This window comes from Pomacea canaliculata, linkage group LG5, assembly GCF_003073045.1.
Source record: "Pomacea canaliculata isolate SZHN2017 linkage group LG5, ASM307304v1, whole genome shotgun sequence".
NCBI classification, from domain to species: domain Eukaryota; kingdom Metazoa; phylum Mollusca; class Gastropoda; order Architaenioglossa; family Ampullariidae; genus Pomacea; species Pomacea canaliculata.
In genome coordinates this window covers 30,391,393-30,407,797 of record NC_037594.1, presented here as the reverse complement: position 1 = coordinate 30,407,797, position 16,405 = coordinate 30,391,393, and the positions used below count along the sequence as shown (strand labels likewise).

Genomic DNA, 16,405 nt, shown 5'->3' with positions numbered 1-16,405 from the left:
GAGAACGCACCTGAGCAAAAGGAATAGAACAACCGTTTCAATAAATAAAACAATAGCAGTCGTCAAAGCATTTTCTTATTGGTACTTCTTAAATTACAAATAATGCATTTATTTTACATTAAAATTTCTAACATTCCCTGCATGTATATCAAAAACACTAATTTTGGATAAGTTGTTTATTTCTTAGTTTCAATATTCCTGTAGAAAACTTTTGAATCTAGGAAGAACATCAGTACAGCATTAAAACCATAATAACAAAGCCAATTTCAATACTTTGTATAAAAAGCATTCAAACAAAAGGGGATTATAAATTCAAAACTTTTTAGAAAATTGCATATAATAATTTTGTCCTGTTTTTGGCATAAAAATAAAATATTTCTTAAAAAAAAAAAAGCCCAAGTATATTGTAAAAGAAACTGACCTTCATTTACACTGTCATATAAGATTAAAGTAAAAGTTCAATGCAACCACTTTTGTTTTAAAACAAATCTGTTTTGGTGAAAAGTGCAGCATAACTGAATAACAAAATATAAATCAAATTGTACAACAATTTTAGTTGTCAGGGCCTTAAAGCAAAATGTGTCAAAGGCTTTATGACTGCTTTAAAGACTTTAATGTAATATGCTTAATGCAGTCAGTCTATTGCCTATATCAGAACACACTTAACTCGCACAGTACAGTTTGGACTGATGGGTTAGTTGTGCAACCTTTTGACGGTAACCTTCACCTTTTGAATCATTTATAATCTCTCTTCTACAACCTTATACATATTGTTAAATTCCTTTAAATTCATAGTACTTTATTTCAGTCGGAGTGCAGTTGCAGCTTTATTCTAGAGTGAAAAGAACTTAAATGTTACCAACACTATAAAACACACATATATATATCTACATTATTTTACAAGAAATTATATACACAAAGTTTTAGAGTAAAATGCTGCAGCCAATACATACGACATTCATCTGCAGAAAACTTACAAATCTCAAGCACATCTTAACATAAACAGCACAAATTAAACAATCTTGACCACCGATATGTACAGTCTGCTGCATGGGAGTTCCTTTTGAACAGCTTATCATAGCTAAAGCCTACTGTTAAAGATGAATACTGTTTACAACGACAAGATCCAATACAAGCACTAGTAAAAGCGACAGTATTAAAGGGAGACAAGTGTTAACAAAGATGAAAGGGAAAGCAATTTAAAGGATGCAACTTCCAGCCTATGGCCACTGTTCCTAGCAGAGTGTGCTGTGCTTTACAAATGCTAAAGAGGATCACCTGAATGCGACGAAAGAAGCAGTGTAAGTATTTGCTGAATATGATACAAGCGTAAAGTCAGGAATGAAATGCAATCAAACACTTATCAGCTATATGCACAAAAAGCATTGTTTCAATATTAGATTATCCTATGGAGAGATATGAAATCCAAAATGCTGTAATTATTTTGAGTCACCCTCCTATAGTTTATTTGAAGATGATAACAGCACTAATAAATTCTAAATTATCATGGATGAAGCATCCTGCTTATGTCCCACACTCCCAAGAATATCTGAAACACCCCAACATTAACATTTGCAAGAACAAACAATAAAAATTGACTATGCTGCCTTTACAAAGCAATACAGACCAAGTGAAATGTTTATTTAACCTGCATGTGCATCTTCTGAGATGCTGTGAAGACATGCATTCACTTCTTTCCTCTTTTCTTTGGGACAGTGGCTGATGGGACTACAACTCTGCTAGCCTTACTGCGGCGTGTGTGTCTAATAGCAACCAGAGTCACTGCCTCTCTGTTGCTTTTGTCAGCAGTCTTGGCGTTGCTTTCTCTTTTCCTCTTTGGGGAGGATAAGTTCAAAACAGGGGCTGTCTTTCGTTTGCCTCTCTGCACAGGAGAATGAGATTCTGTCGAAACTTCTTGCTTGCTTTTTCTGGCTACAGATTTGACAGGACTGGGTTTTTTGCTCTTTCCCATCTGGTTTCTTTGGAGCCTGAGAGCTCTATTCCCTTCAACACATGGTGTCTCAGACTTCGCTATAGCAACCCGTTTAGATGGAGGCTCCAAGTCTGTGGTACTTTCTCTTTTCCTCTTTGGGGAGGATAACTTCAAAACAGGGGCTGTCTTTCGTTTGCCTCTCTGCACAGGAGAACGAGATTCTGTTGAAACTTCTTGCTTGCTTTTTCTGGCTACAGACTTGATAGGACTGGGTTCTTTGCTCTTTCCCATCTGATTTCTTTGAAGCCTGAGAGCTCTATTTCCCTCAACACGTGGTGTCTTAGACTTGGCTATAGCAACCTGTTTAGTTGGAGGCTCCAAGTCTGTGGTACTGGCTGATCTGTTTCTTCCTGATGTGTATGGAGGTAATGGAGCTGGTGTTTCAGGCTGGTTCAATTTACTTCTCAGTCTACTTTTTATGCCTTTTTGACTAGAAGCCTGAAATAAAGTGTTTACTTTAGTTCTTGTCTTTCTCTTCACTGGGGCTGCAGGACTGGGTTCTAAAGTAGGTGTAGTTTCTGATAGTAATCCTGCCTTCTGCATTTTACATATGTTTGCTGTTCCTGCTGAACCAGTTGCCTTGTCCTGGCCTTTTTTAGTCCTCCGTCTCTTTACTGCTGGTGTAGACAGCTGTTTATTATGTGCTTGTAAAAGTCCTTCAATTTGCAAAGGTGATACCTCAGCTTCTTCAGTGGTACATGTAGACATGACTGAAGTATCTGCTTGCTTTTTAGCTCTACCTCTCTTTGGTGCTAATGCAGCCTTGATGTTTTGTGACTGTAAAACAGTTGTTTTATCCATCTCACTGGCAACTAAAGCAGCCAGTGAAGAATTTGCCTGGCCTCTTCTTCCTCTTCTGCTGCCCTTACTTGCTTGTGTAGGAAAGATTTCAGAAGCCTGACTTGCTTCAGACTGTAAAGCAGGTACTTCAGCTACTTCTAGGGAAGCTGTGGAACTTTTGACTAGGGCCTTTTTAGCAAGTCTGGTTTTCTTAGATACTGGCACAGGGCTGGTTTCAACAGCACAAACTATTTCAGACGGTGTAAATCCTTCAGATTGCAACACAGCTGTCCAACCAATCTGAGCAGCCACTAGGGCCTGCCTTGACTTGCCTTTCTTCACCAATGACTTGGTTGTACAGATAGATTCAGCAGTCTTAGATCTCAAATCTCTTTTTGTATTGACAGGGCTTGCCCCTGTAGTATTTGAGAGCACCTCAGTGCTTGCTCCTTGCTGATTTTTGGTAGGCACAGACACTTCTAGTTCAGTTAGGCTACCAGAGTGCTTTGAAGCAGCATTCTTCTTTTTACCACTTGATTTAGCAATGTTTACATGAAGTCTTTCCCCCTGTCTTCCTTTGAGTTTAATAGGACTCGGTGCTGCAGATATTGCTACAGTGGTGTCTGGTTGTGGTTGAGTTATGCCTCCATTTTTTATCCTTGAGGCAGACTTAGGTACAGATGAATCTGCAAATGATGTATCTATAGCTTTTTGGGCAGATTCTGTGATGTCCAACATTTTGCCAGGCAAATCTTTTACAGTTTTCCTTCCTGCTGGCTTTAAAGCAAAGGAGCTCTCTGTATCTAGCTGTGGAATTGCAGATGGCTCTTTAAAGGCTGACATCAAAATTGCTTTACTGCGTCCTCTACGTTTTAAAGGTGCTGGAGTAATGAAGTTTATCTTTGCTGGGGTGATTAGTGTGACTCTACGTCTAGTGCCACGCACTGGAGTGGAAGCTACTTTTTCTTGACTTCCTTCAGTAAAAGAGGACACATCAGGCAATGAAACCTTATGGATAAGCAGGTCACCATTTTTAACTGTTTCCTCTGACAAACCAGGAAGAGATTTAGGACTTGTTTGAATCTGATTGGCTGCTGTCTTAGATCTTGACTTATACTTGTCTTTCTTGGAGTTTAATGATGGCATCTCGACAGAAGAAACTTTCCATAGAACATGGCTTGATACCTCAGAGTCTGTTTCCTTGACAAAATTAGAAACTGCATTGGATGAAGTGACTCTAGTTGTAGTTCTAAGGCTGGACCTTAACCTGCCCTTTGTAGATGCTGAAGGTAGGAAGTTAGGATCTTCCTTGTCATTCAATGTTATTACTGTTATTGCAGCTGCTGTCTTTTGAACACTAGCACTAAGAATTGGGTCAGCTGGAATTTCTACCTCTGCAGCAATTTGAAGTCCTTGTTGCTTAGGTGTGGATACCAGGGGTGAATCATGATGTGCTGAATTAGGAGTGACACTTACTTTTCCTATGATTTCGGATGAGCCAGGCACAGACATGGAGTATCCTTGTTCATGAGCATCAACAATTAATGTCTCAGCCACCTTTTGGTGCTTTGCTTCTGTGATTTTTTCTGCCACAGATGGTTGAGCAAATAACTGGTTCTCATAGGATTTCTTTCTTTTTGCTACTGGCAAAGATGTGGAATTTGTGGGAGTAGCAAATATACATTGAATACCTGATGGACTTAGAACAGCAGGAATTTTCACTTTAGGTGTCCTCAGTAAGCGTGTTATGCCAGCCAAACTTGGGGAGACCTTTTGCTTGTTCCTGGGTGTGGCAACCAGCCTACGAACACCTGACAGCCTGGGCTCTTTCGAAACTTTTGTAGAGTGGAACAGATGACGAATGCCCACAAGAACTGCACTCCTGCGACCACCCTTTCTGGCAGATGACTGTCCACCACCTTCAAAAACAAAAAATCTTAAACTTCTTACTGGATCTAACAACGGAAAAATGGTTAAAGTCCCAGTGAAGGAGACAAACTAAAACTTCAATGCTGATTTTAACCTCTAAACTTTTTTATGTAGTAGAAAAGTTCCTGGTCTGACTACAGCTGTCTGTATAGAATTTTTTTTTGCTTTAATGACTGCAGATCCTTCTGCACAAAAACCAACTTATAGCAAATCTTGATTTGTAAACTTCATGATAACACAAAGAAATTTAAATATAAAAACAGAGAGCTTGGTTTGTAGGAGACAAAGAATTATTATCCTCAAAGTTCCTCACCTTTCTTGTTTGACAAAGGGGACACTATCATTTCTCCTGGACCACCAGGGGTGTCAGGGATGTCAGCATAAAGTGCTTCTTCAGTGTTATAGGCAGGTGGTGTCTGGAAAAGCTCTTTTACGCCCGTGAAGCTGACATTCATTTCCATGGAACTCACCACCTCATAAAGTAACAGTGAAAGAAATAAAAATCCCAATTCAAAATGTCAGAATCAGACAAAAGCTTATTTGAATTTAAGATCATGAAGAAAAAGCAGTAATGATGTAAATCCAAATATCTGAAATTTGATTAATTTGCTGCTTCTTTGTGGATGTTAACTATGCACATTAAGTCACTGCCTTTGTGGAATAAGTACATCGTTGTTAGTAATATGAAGATGATAGTTTCTTACAAAATGAGAGGAACTTTCAACGTTGTCTTTTTGACAGCTTGTGCTTCTGATTTTGAAATTTTCTGGGCGGGGCTTGTCAACTCTTTTTATTTCCACAAATAACTTTTAGGAAGTATATGACTAATGTACCTTTTGTAATGGTTTACTCACTTATGTTGACTTACAAATTTTGCTTTCTGGCATATTTTATTTATGTGATATCTATTATTTTGTTACCAATCCCTGATCATATTCACTAATTCCCAGCATAAGGGCTCTTGTTTTCTACAAAACACATAAAACCTCAAGCTTCAGCCCCACTTTTGTCTTTCTAAATTGTAAGAAAACATTTAAATGCATAGCTATAAGTAAATTAAAATTATGCTTAGCAATATAAAGCACTATACTGGTCAAGTCATGTATAGGTTAAAGATGATAAAACCCACTGGCTGAGTTGTTTTGGCTTGATGTAGTACCAGAGTTGTTCTTCTTTTTGTTGGTCTTCCTTTGGACACCATTTTGCCAACAACCAGTGTCTCTGGGCTGTCAACGTGACCTGTGGATGAAGCTATAAGCCTTGTTAAAGTTCTGGGTGTTTTGGGAGATTTTCCTGTTCTCTGAAATAAATAATTTGACAGCAAACTGATAAGCATTATGAGTGAGCACATAATATAAATCATAACTTATTAAACCAAAGGTAAAACCAAATTAGTAATGTTAGGTAAAGAATATCAGGCTACATTATTGTTTTGCATAAAATGGATTCACAAAATTCCCTAGTGCTCTTAAAGGCCCAACTTTTTACTCATGACAGGAAAGAGTAAGTTTGACCCAGGCAAGGGAAGCAGAGCAAAAACCACTGACTACTATACGCGGTCAGTCTTTGCAAATTGCTTCCACCTACCCCAAGAAGTGGAGGTTACAGGTGTTGAACTGCTCAAGGCATCTTTTTTACACAGCCAGTTCTTGTGGTTGGGGTTGAGAACAAAATGGAGGGTGAGAAGGGCTTGTGATGAAATAAAATACCTGACCAAAGTTTTGAATGCAACATATAAGTGTACATTAGATATCTACACTGTAATAGTATTAAATTTTACAATTCTTATGTGTACTTTCTTAACCCTCGAATCTTAGAACAAGTAGAACTGTTTAAACGGGTGAGGAAGAAACTACAAAGGCTCTCACTGTTCTGTGCCAAAGTGTCTGGGAATGAAGTCACTAGTCATACCCCTTCCAAAAAAAGGATTCAGCCAACCATGCCAGAACTTCAAAACAATAAGCCTAAACAGCCACACATTCATGTTTTAAGTAATGCATAACCACATCAGCTGAGGAACGGCTAGTAGATGAACAGGCTGGCTTCATACCAGGAAGAAGCACAGTTGAGCAGATCTTAAAATTAATATGTTGAGGAGAGTGACGTCCCTTCGCCTCGCTCGAGGATGACTGCTCTCCTTCACTTTCATATTAGGTCGTTGATCTGCATGAAGTTTTGTGTCTAATGTTCATCAGTACATCTGTTTTATTTGCTATGTTCCTGTTTTCTGTGTCCACACTATTGTTCGTCTTTTCCTGGGTCATTTTATTTCTATTGTCACATCTGTGCCGTTACTTAGATTTTAGATCTACACATTGACAGTGTCAGCTTCAAACTCTGATTACCTTCCTGCAGCTGCTTCAGAAAGATTGATGTTGAGCTATCACAGCAAGTTTTTTTGTGCAATACAGGCAAATCTTTTAATTTTAATGGATGAATTTTAATTTTAATTTTAATTGAGCTGCAACAGAATTGCCCTCTGGGACAAGTAAAGTCTTATCTTATCTTATGAAATCTGCAAAGGCTGACATCAGGTATCTCCAGGAAGTTCAGCTTACAATGACTGTTAGCGTGTTGTTCTCACAAGTGTTATATTGATGGAACAATATTTCTAGCTGCGAAAGTTGGGCCAATGCACCAAAGATTGTGAGTTGTGCTTCCATACAAATGTCATAATAACATTCACATATTTTTGGATGCAGAACTTTATTGACTTATCGAAGATTGCATCTAATGGCAAGATTGTATTCTCCTCATCTATTCAGTGTGCTTAACCTCCCATTGTCTTTCTTTTATCATGACTGGTCAGCGCAGACAGTGCGACCTACCTCGGTTGTAATGAGTCTGGCACTATGGGCTATGGAATGTGATTCAAAAATTCATCATCAAAGAAATGCTGTCCAAGTCATTGAAGTGCTGTATAATAGTCAATGAGTGCAGCACTGCTGGATAATCAAATAGCTCACTTTCACGATACAGTAGGTATAGGTTAAGGGTGCCCCATATCACCTGTGCTGTTCATCATGCGTGACCAACACACTTCCATTTCCATAGGTGGGAGGCTGATCTGCAGACTACGCTCTACAGATCTGTTAGCAGCCACAAACACAGAGAAGAGAATCCTGGCATTCGATAGCAGCAAATGCCTGAGAAGGCTACTCTGGATCTCATACAAACAATATCCAACCTATAATTTTTATGAAGCACAGTTGCCACGCCACACTCATAAGAGACCAGGAACTACTTGCAATAGTCAAGTGTCATTAACTGGTCTGACCATGCACAACAGTTTGTTGGAGTGTTCTTTAAGGTACCTTGGAGGGTGGTTGGCTCTGTGGTGGCCAGAGGAAGAACTGGCTTATGAACATAAAAAGCTGAACTGGTTGTCCTGTGCGTCAGTCAAGCGATGAATGACTATCGTATTTTGACTAACATAGAAAATCACAGTAAATGCAAGCTGCATACCTTAGAGTAAAGGTAGTTCTCTGTTGGTTGTCAGAGAGTGATGTAATTGAAATAACACTTTTCTTGAGGCCAATTGTTTTGTGAAGGAAGCAGTTCTTTGCTTTTTATTTCTAAGCCCTGGTATCATAATCAGTCTGTTATCCTTTCCCCATGAGACCTAGTCACTGAACATTAGCAGCTTCAACCTTTAACTCACAAGAGGAACCTCATATGAACTACATAAACAGTTAACCCCAAATGATCTCAGAAATCATTAATTACAAAACAAGATTAGTTTACTGCTATCAGAAATTTTTGTTGCTCACTTATAGCTGGAAACAAATCAACATCCAGAAATTGTGTGTGTGTGTGTGTCCTGGAAGCTATAAATAAATCAGCATACCTTAACCATTTGAGAAGCCACTTGGCTGGATGTCTTCCTTCTGGTCACCATCTTTCGCATTGTGCTGGACATGGGTTTGAATGAGCTTTCTGCAGGTAACCCATTCTTCACTACATCAGACCATGTTTTCTTCTGATGGATAGTTTTCAATGCCACCATCTTATTTGGATCAGTAAAAGCAGTCATCAACCTGCCCACTGGGCTGACCATCTTGGTTGCCTGCACCTGGTTTACAAGTGTCTTGTCCTTGGACTTTGCACTTGTGCAATCGGAGGAGAGAGAGTCTGATGTCCTTGGTGTTTTAAACAATTCAGCTACTCCAGAAATATCTGCTAGCCCTTTATTTACTGAGTTTGGTGTTTTCATTAGTTTGTTTGATCTGCTGGAGCGAAGGCTCTTGCGAACTTTCTCTGCAGCAGAGCCAGGTGTCTTGACCTTATTGGAAGAGATCACGGCAGAAGAAAGGATATGAGGAGTGTCTGGTAAAACCAACGTCGAGGAGCTAGGAGTCCTAAGTCTGGTCGACCCAGCTGGAGTAGCAGCGATGGCAGATCGAGCTGCTCTTGGAGTTTCCATCAGTTCTATGAGCCCAACTGGGCTTGGTGTGGGACCTGACGACAGTCTGGTAGGTTTGGGAGTTTTTAGTGCTCTTTTAATACCATTTGGGCTTGGGGTAGTGATGGCACCAGAATCTGCACCTTTAGGGGTTTGAAGTAATTCTTTAATTCCTGAAGGACTAGGTGTGATAGATACAGTAGGTACATCTTCTGGGGTCTTCGTGAGTCTGGCAACTCCAACTGGGCTTGCAGCAGTAGCTGCTGTTTGTCTGGGTGTCTTCATTAATCTTTTGAGACCTGTTAGATTGGGGGAAGTGATAGCCACAGGTTTTGAAGCTAAAGGTGTTCGTAATAACCTTTTGATTCCTGAAGGGCTGTGTGTGGCACATTTGGCCACTTTTGGTGTTTTCATGAGTCTAGCAACTCCAGTTGGGCTCACACATGCAGCCAATGGTCTTTTGGGTGTTTTCATTATTCTTTTGATACCTGTGGGGCTTGGTGTCATAGATTTGGGCACTTTTGGTGTTTTCATGAGTTTAACTATTCCAGTTGGGCTCACACATGCAGCCAATGGTCTTTTGGATGTTTTCATTATTCCTGTAGGGCTTGGTGTGACAGATTTGGTGACTGTGCTGTTTGATGCTTGACTCCTCCTTGAAGACCTGCTTTCTTCTAAGGCAGCAGTATTTTTCAAAGTTAAGACTGCTTTGCTTGTGATGAAAGATTCTCTCTGTGATGTTCTTGGTGATTTATGAGAAATTACAGGATCAGCAGATACCGGTGTCCTAGTTGGAGACTTACTCTGAGCTCTAGGTTGCCTAAGTGAGAATTCACAAGGCGATGATTGCTCAAGTCTACTTGCAGTTTCTGAAATGACCGTGCTAGGAACAGATGTCAGTACAAGAGACTGAACTGATGTTTTTTCTGCAGGGGTTCTAGCAGCTGCTGGACTTGTGGAAGAAAGAAGTACCTTCGGCACCTGGCAACTCAAACTCTGATCAGATAGAGTGACCACAGCTTTTTGTTAACACTGGAGTCTTTTCCGTTTTTTGGGTAGTAAAATGTATATTCTGAAGGGCACCTGCAGAAGACCTTTTCTTTGATGTTTTATGTATGTGTGACATCTGATGACAATTTTGCTCACTGAGCTCAAGTGATGTCTGCTGCAACAAAGGAGTATGTTCTGCAACAGGACTCTGCATTATCTTGTTTTTAGGAGTGTGATCTTGGGTGATGTTTTGAACAGCATAATTTAGTAAGGCATCTGGAATGTTTCTGGTAATGCCAGCCTGAGCTTGTTCTTCCAATGGATTCTGCAATGATGATCTGGCAAGTGCTGAAGAATTATTTTTAGTAGCTGTCCTTGGCGTCCTTTGATCTTGAAAAAGAGAAACAAGGGCTTCTTCACCATTAGAAGCTGCATTTTCTACACTATCAGGTGATGTTGCTGTGAAGTAGTGTCGATGAGAAGATCTACTTTGTCTTCGAGTTGTTGTTTTTTCAACAGTTTGCTGTAGCAGATCATGTCCTCTTGCAGGTAAACAAGAATTGCTGCTATTGTAGTCTGGTAATTCTTGACTTGTAATTGTTTTCTTAACAATAGCTGGGCTTCCTTTAGGATAAAATGGACTGGTAGATGCCCCAGAAACAGTTGTTTTCTTGAGGGATCCGGGGCTGTTGCTTCTGCCATGAGCAGGTGATTTGGACTTGGTCAGAGACAATCCATCAGAATCTGTACCTTGGCTGGGCGAAATTCTAGCACTTGATTCTTCTAAAATAGTGACAGCCACTGACCTTCTCTTCAGCACAGAATGAGGTGTATTCATCACTAAAGGAAACGATTTGCGAGGCATGGCACCTTTCTTAACTGGGGTTTTAGGCGGAAGGGTTTTGTCAAATTGCTCTGGGCTGAGATTTGGTCCAAAAGACACTCTTTTCTTCTTTGGAGGAGAAACATTTTCTTCAAAGGATGGCTGAGACTTGCGACGGCGATTGGAGGTAATTTTTCTTGAACCTTTTGGAGAAAGATGTGGGCTCCTTGCAGGCTGCATTAAGAACAGAAAATAAATATCAAAAATCATGTAAAAATGAATTCTGCAGGCGAAATACACTAGCTGCTTGCAAGAAGTATTAAAAAACAAGTAGGAAACTCGAAATATTTGGGTATGACCAGCATGTGACATTCCCACCCTGCCAATGAAAATAAATAAAACATATTTTACTATGTTAAACTAAGTCATAGAGTAACAGAGGAATAGTAGGATACAGAAAAGTAAAGTGAAACACTGACCAGCTCAGAACTCTTTCTTAGAGGACTTTTGCAGCTTCTAGAAGATAAAAATGTTTCCTCTTGATTACCAGGTGTAGTCTGGTCTTTACTGACTGTTCTTGCTCCCTTTAGCGCTCTTGGAGGGGTTGTTTTATAGAAGGAGGTTGGGGACAAGCCGTCTAACAGATCATCCAAGGGATTAGATTTTGTTTCTGGCTTTCCTGTGCTGCTGTTCTGTGCTCTTCCACTTGTAGGTGTTTTCTTTGGAGAAACAACAGCCAGGTTTGTTGTCATAACATTTTGTGATCGTAGAGATAATGGTGTTACTGGAGACTGCTTGGAATCTGCCAAAGCTGCTGGCTGTGACTTTCAGAAACAAGACATACAAAGATAGAAGATGCATGTAATGTATGATAAGTGGCAAGATCTCTCATCTGTTTTACATTAAATTACTCAAGAATTCAAAACTTATTTTTTTAATACATTACAGGCAATCCTTGACTTACGACATTCCTAAGTCGCGTCATAAACCGATTTTTGCTGCAAGTCAGAACATACATGCATACTGTACATAAATAACATACTGTAAGCACTTATCCTATCCTTACAGAGTAATTATCAAAAAACACATAAAATATGTTTAATAATGAAATGAAACACAAAGTTTGCGTTACGACATTTACGACGCAAAACCACTTAAGCCAAAACAAGGCTTTATACAGTAAATGGTAGATGTGTCATAACCATGATACATCGTAACTCGGGGCTCACTTAACCCGAAGACCACCTGTAATGTGATTCATTCAGCTGTTCATTTCCACCCCAGAGGATTTTAGCTTTGACATACATTACAACCGTATCACTTAATATGCCAACCAGTGTTATAATGACTAACGAAATACAGAAAATATTATACATACTTCTGGAGATAAAACTTTTTGCGAAATACTCTTTTGTAGATCTAATTCCTTGGAAGAACATGGCAGCTTCTCATTATTAGGATGATATTTTGAGTCTGGGGGAAACTCAAATCGAAAAGATCTGTCAACAATGGTGATAAGATCCCCATGTTCTAACAACTGAGGGTCTGTCAACTCTTTCTTGTTGATCTGAGTTGGGGTTATATTGCTGACATTGGAGACAAACACCTGACGCAGATAATCAGTAACATATCTTACTCCAAAGATGTCAGCGATCATTCTAGGAAAAGAATAATACTTAACTGCTTCCACTCACAATGTAAACAAACACATGTATGCACACCCAAAAGTCAGTTTTTTCTGTGTTTAAATTACCTTAATGATACAAATGTGTTCCATATCTAGTTTCTCAAATGTCATTGAACATTTCTTAAAATTCAAGACCCAGTGGGTTGATCCAAGTTATCTACTTATTCTGGGAGAAAGAGACAGTTTAAAGTTCTTAGAAATTTATTTCAACATTTGAAACATGATAATTTTCAAAATTGGCGATTTTCACCTGTAATCAGCAAGTACTGCAAAATCTCACTCCCACAAATGAATATTAAATTGAAGTACAAAGAATGAATTCCCACTTTTCAAATTAGCACAAGGTGTTTGTCAATTTTTAAAAATGCAGCTGATCATCAGACATTTGAGAAACCCTTAGAAAAAAAAAAAAAACATAGTAGAAAAAATATTGTCGGATATGTTGCAGGTTATATTGTAGGAACACTGAAATTAATGTAATCTTCACACAGTGATGCTGTAATGTATAGCAGTGTTGTTCCAGTTACTCCTCTTTTTTTTAGTGTGTGTATGCATGAAAGCTATTCCAGTAATATTTTGTAAATACTGCATAAGTATAGTACTTTAACTCGAGTTTATGAAAATAAACCCCAAGTAATACTTTGTCCGGTTCCCAGTCACTTAATCCCCAGACACTTCATCCCCTAGACTTTTAATCCCTAATCCCTAAACTAAATCCTTAACTATAAAAATTATGAAGTCAGCGAAAAATTTAATTGAAATTCAAATTCAAATCATGCTTTTAACTTCAACGTCATTTGAACATCTACAACATTAGTTAAAGTTCATATAAGCTAGTAAATTTAATGTTCTTCAACAATATGATATGAAAATTGTTTTTGAGTGTCGGGGATGAAGTGTCTGGGGATTAAAAGTCTAGGGGATGAAGTGTCGGGGATGAAGTGTCTGGGGATTAAGTGACTGGACACCACTTTGTCCAAACTGTAAGTACACTGCGAAAATAATGATTCCTTGCAAATATTACGTGTAGATTTTTAACTACCATAGATAATTTATTTAAATTTCAAGCAGCATAAAGTTCAAAGAAACAAGAATCATACTTCTTACATAATTATTTTCAAAAATATAAAATAAAGCAATTTTAAGAATAGGTCGATCATACCTGGCCTTCTGAATTCACATCAAGTTTACAATGTTCTCTTGACACACTTGGTAACTGGATCCGGATATCACATTCATTGCTCCTGCATAAAGAAACTAGTTACAAACAAGTGAATCTTCCTGCACAATTTTACACAAACTTGTAATTAGTCCTTGAAAAGTAAACACTTCTTTCCTGTATGAATATTTAATACACATTAGGATGTAAACATTGCAAAATGTACCTTATCATTTACACCATATATCATGTACACCAATATACAACCTTCAATGTAAAATTTGCTGGTGACACTGACTTGCTGTCTCTTTTGTATAATAGCAAACCTGAACATAGTGGCGCTCTTCCTGACTTTGTTCTCTGGTGTGACACTTTCTTGTCTTGAATAACTTAAAGACTAAGGAAAGGATTTTTGACTTTTGGACGAACTGGCCTGAAGCAGTCATCAGTATTATCCATGATGATGCCATCGAGGTAGACTCTTTCCAATATCTAGGTCCTATCTTTGATAACAAGCTTAAATAGGACATCAACACTGACATGACCCTCCTTCAGAGCCAACATCTGTACCTCCTACTGAAACTCATATCTTTCTCTGTCAGCTCTGTCATCCTCACTCGGTTCTATCAACAAATCCTCAGGAAGGCATCACACATCCTCTCTATTTCTGTTTATGTGTTGGCATGTGAGTTTTCGCTCTTGCGGTCTGGCTATAGGTATGTGATGCCTGTATGCAGAACCAATCGTCACCTCAGCTCATTCATTCCATGTGCCATTCATTTGATAAACTCTACTGGTTGTGATCTTGTACACTAATTGTATCTGCTGTTGCTGAGAATGTGTGTGGGAGGTGGGGGGATGGAAGAGGGAGAATGCGAGAAAGACACCATTTCAACATGTACATTTGTCAAGTTGTATTGTTGTAATTACCTTCCAAACCAGCATGAAGTGTTGATGAGGGGAAAATGGGCTCCATCTGCTCCATTTCTTTTAATCACCACAATTTTTCCATACATGATGGGTCTTTTACAAAAGAAAAAAAGAGAGAAAAAAGTAACAGTATTAATGATTAATTTAAAAAAAAACTCATCACTAAATAAAAGCAAAGGGACAAAAACCTTAGTCAGCTACCTCCATAGTGATCTTCCATTTTTATTATCTATGTTTGTTTTTGCAGTTTCCAAACCATGCATCTGTTCCTCTTGCTGAATTTTTTTTTAAACAATCTCACTGCTAAGTGGAGAAATGAGCCATTTAACTTGTATTTATATTTTAATAGCAGTATTTCTCTACTGATCCAATAGCACACAACTCCAAAATATATATATATAGGTTTGCACTTTAATCACAGTCACCATATATCACCTACTGTGACTTTGTGGCAAAGCTGTATAACACAAATTATTTACTTACTAATTCACCTGTGGCATACTACTAACAGTGATTAGCGTACTAACGTCGGAGAAACAGCTAGTTTGACGACTGTAATTTTTATCAATGGGCGTGGTCGTTTGATGCAAGTTAAATATGAAATACTTTCAACTGCAAAGCTGGCAAAATATGGTTCACACTACCAATAGAAAACTGACATTTGTACGGCATCATAATTTAATTGGTGCATATTAACTATTTGCTTCGTGGCCCAAACATACACTACACACGTATATAAATACTATTGTTTAGTAGCTATACCAACAAAACTAAGGCATCTATACTGAACTTCCCATTTTGATTATAGAATATGTAGCACATCAACTTGTGATTGACAGTCATAATCTTGAATTCTTCGACCAGAGATCGATTTAGATCTGTTAAAAAGATTCTTAGTTATGGTTACGTCTATACAGCTGGTGTGAATCAAAGGTGAATCTACTGATACGTATAATGCCGCAAGTTTACAAGCAGTAAAGGGTTATTGATAGCCTTAAGAAAGTGAGCAATAGTCGAATGTTATTCTGATCGAGAAGACTTGATCAGAGACTGCACTTACCTTCAAAACCTTCATTCGGCAATCCGGTACAATCTGTGTACGCGCGCTTAATTCAAAAAACGTGCTGTTTGTTCGTGCGATCTTAAAAAGTGCACAGCTTTATTTGATGTATGGCTCTAATAGCAGAAAAATTAAATAGATATTGCAGAAATAATCTCAATGTATTGCTAAAACTAAAGAAAATTAACATTTAATTTATTTTGACATTTTTAATTATTCTGACGTCGAGTTGTTCCCAACGTGCGCACGAATACAAGACTGACATTTCAAATACTGAATGCTGATTGGTCCAGATGAAGGAAAGTAGTTATCTTACTATGTAGAGGCGGTTAAAGAAAGAAGTGTAACGTTCAAACGTCGTTGGCTTCTTAATCTAGACGATACAACAGATTTTGTATTCAAGCGCTTGATTCATATTCAACATGCGCTCTATAATCTTTATGTGCGGTATTATGTATTTTCTTACTGACCACCGAGACTGTATCAGTCAGCTTTCCCATAATATATGTTCATTTCGGTGCTTGCAGTATATACATTTGTTGCTTCCATGCACGTCAGCCGGACTCAGCCCTCTGTCAATGGTCACACCCAGGAACATTTATTAATCCTCAAATTTTAGTGGTCATCCGTCATTAGTTTGTCAGTTTGTGCT

At 38.5% G+C, this 16,405-nt stretch overlaps 1 protein-coding gene across 1 annotated transcript; it reads right to left on the bottom strand.

The window, feature by feature from the left end:
• Nucleotides 1-161: 161 nt before the first annotated feature.
• Nucleotides 162-15,974, bottom strand: LOC112563571 (proliferation marker protein Ki-67-like). Its single transcript, XM_025237639.1, is given in 10 exon segments — nucleotides 162-4,692; nucleotides 5,016-5,175; nucleotides 5,832-6,002; nucleotides 8,550-10,102; nucleotides 10,104-11,151; nucleotides 11,397-11,741; nucleotides 12,296-12,523; nucleotides 13,767-13,848; nucleotides 14,694-14,786; nucleotides 15,754-15,974. Coding segments are annotated over 9 exon segments (6,678 nt in total). The 5' UTR covers nucleotides 14,780-14,786; nucleotides 15,754-15,974; the 3' UTR covers nucleotides 162-1,687.
• Between the last annotated feature and the right edge of the window lie 431 nt (nucleotides 15,975-16,405).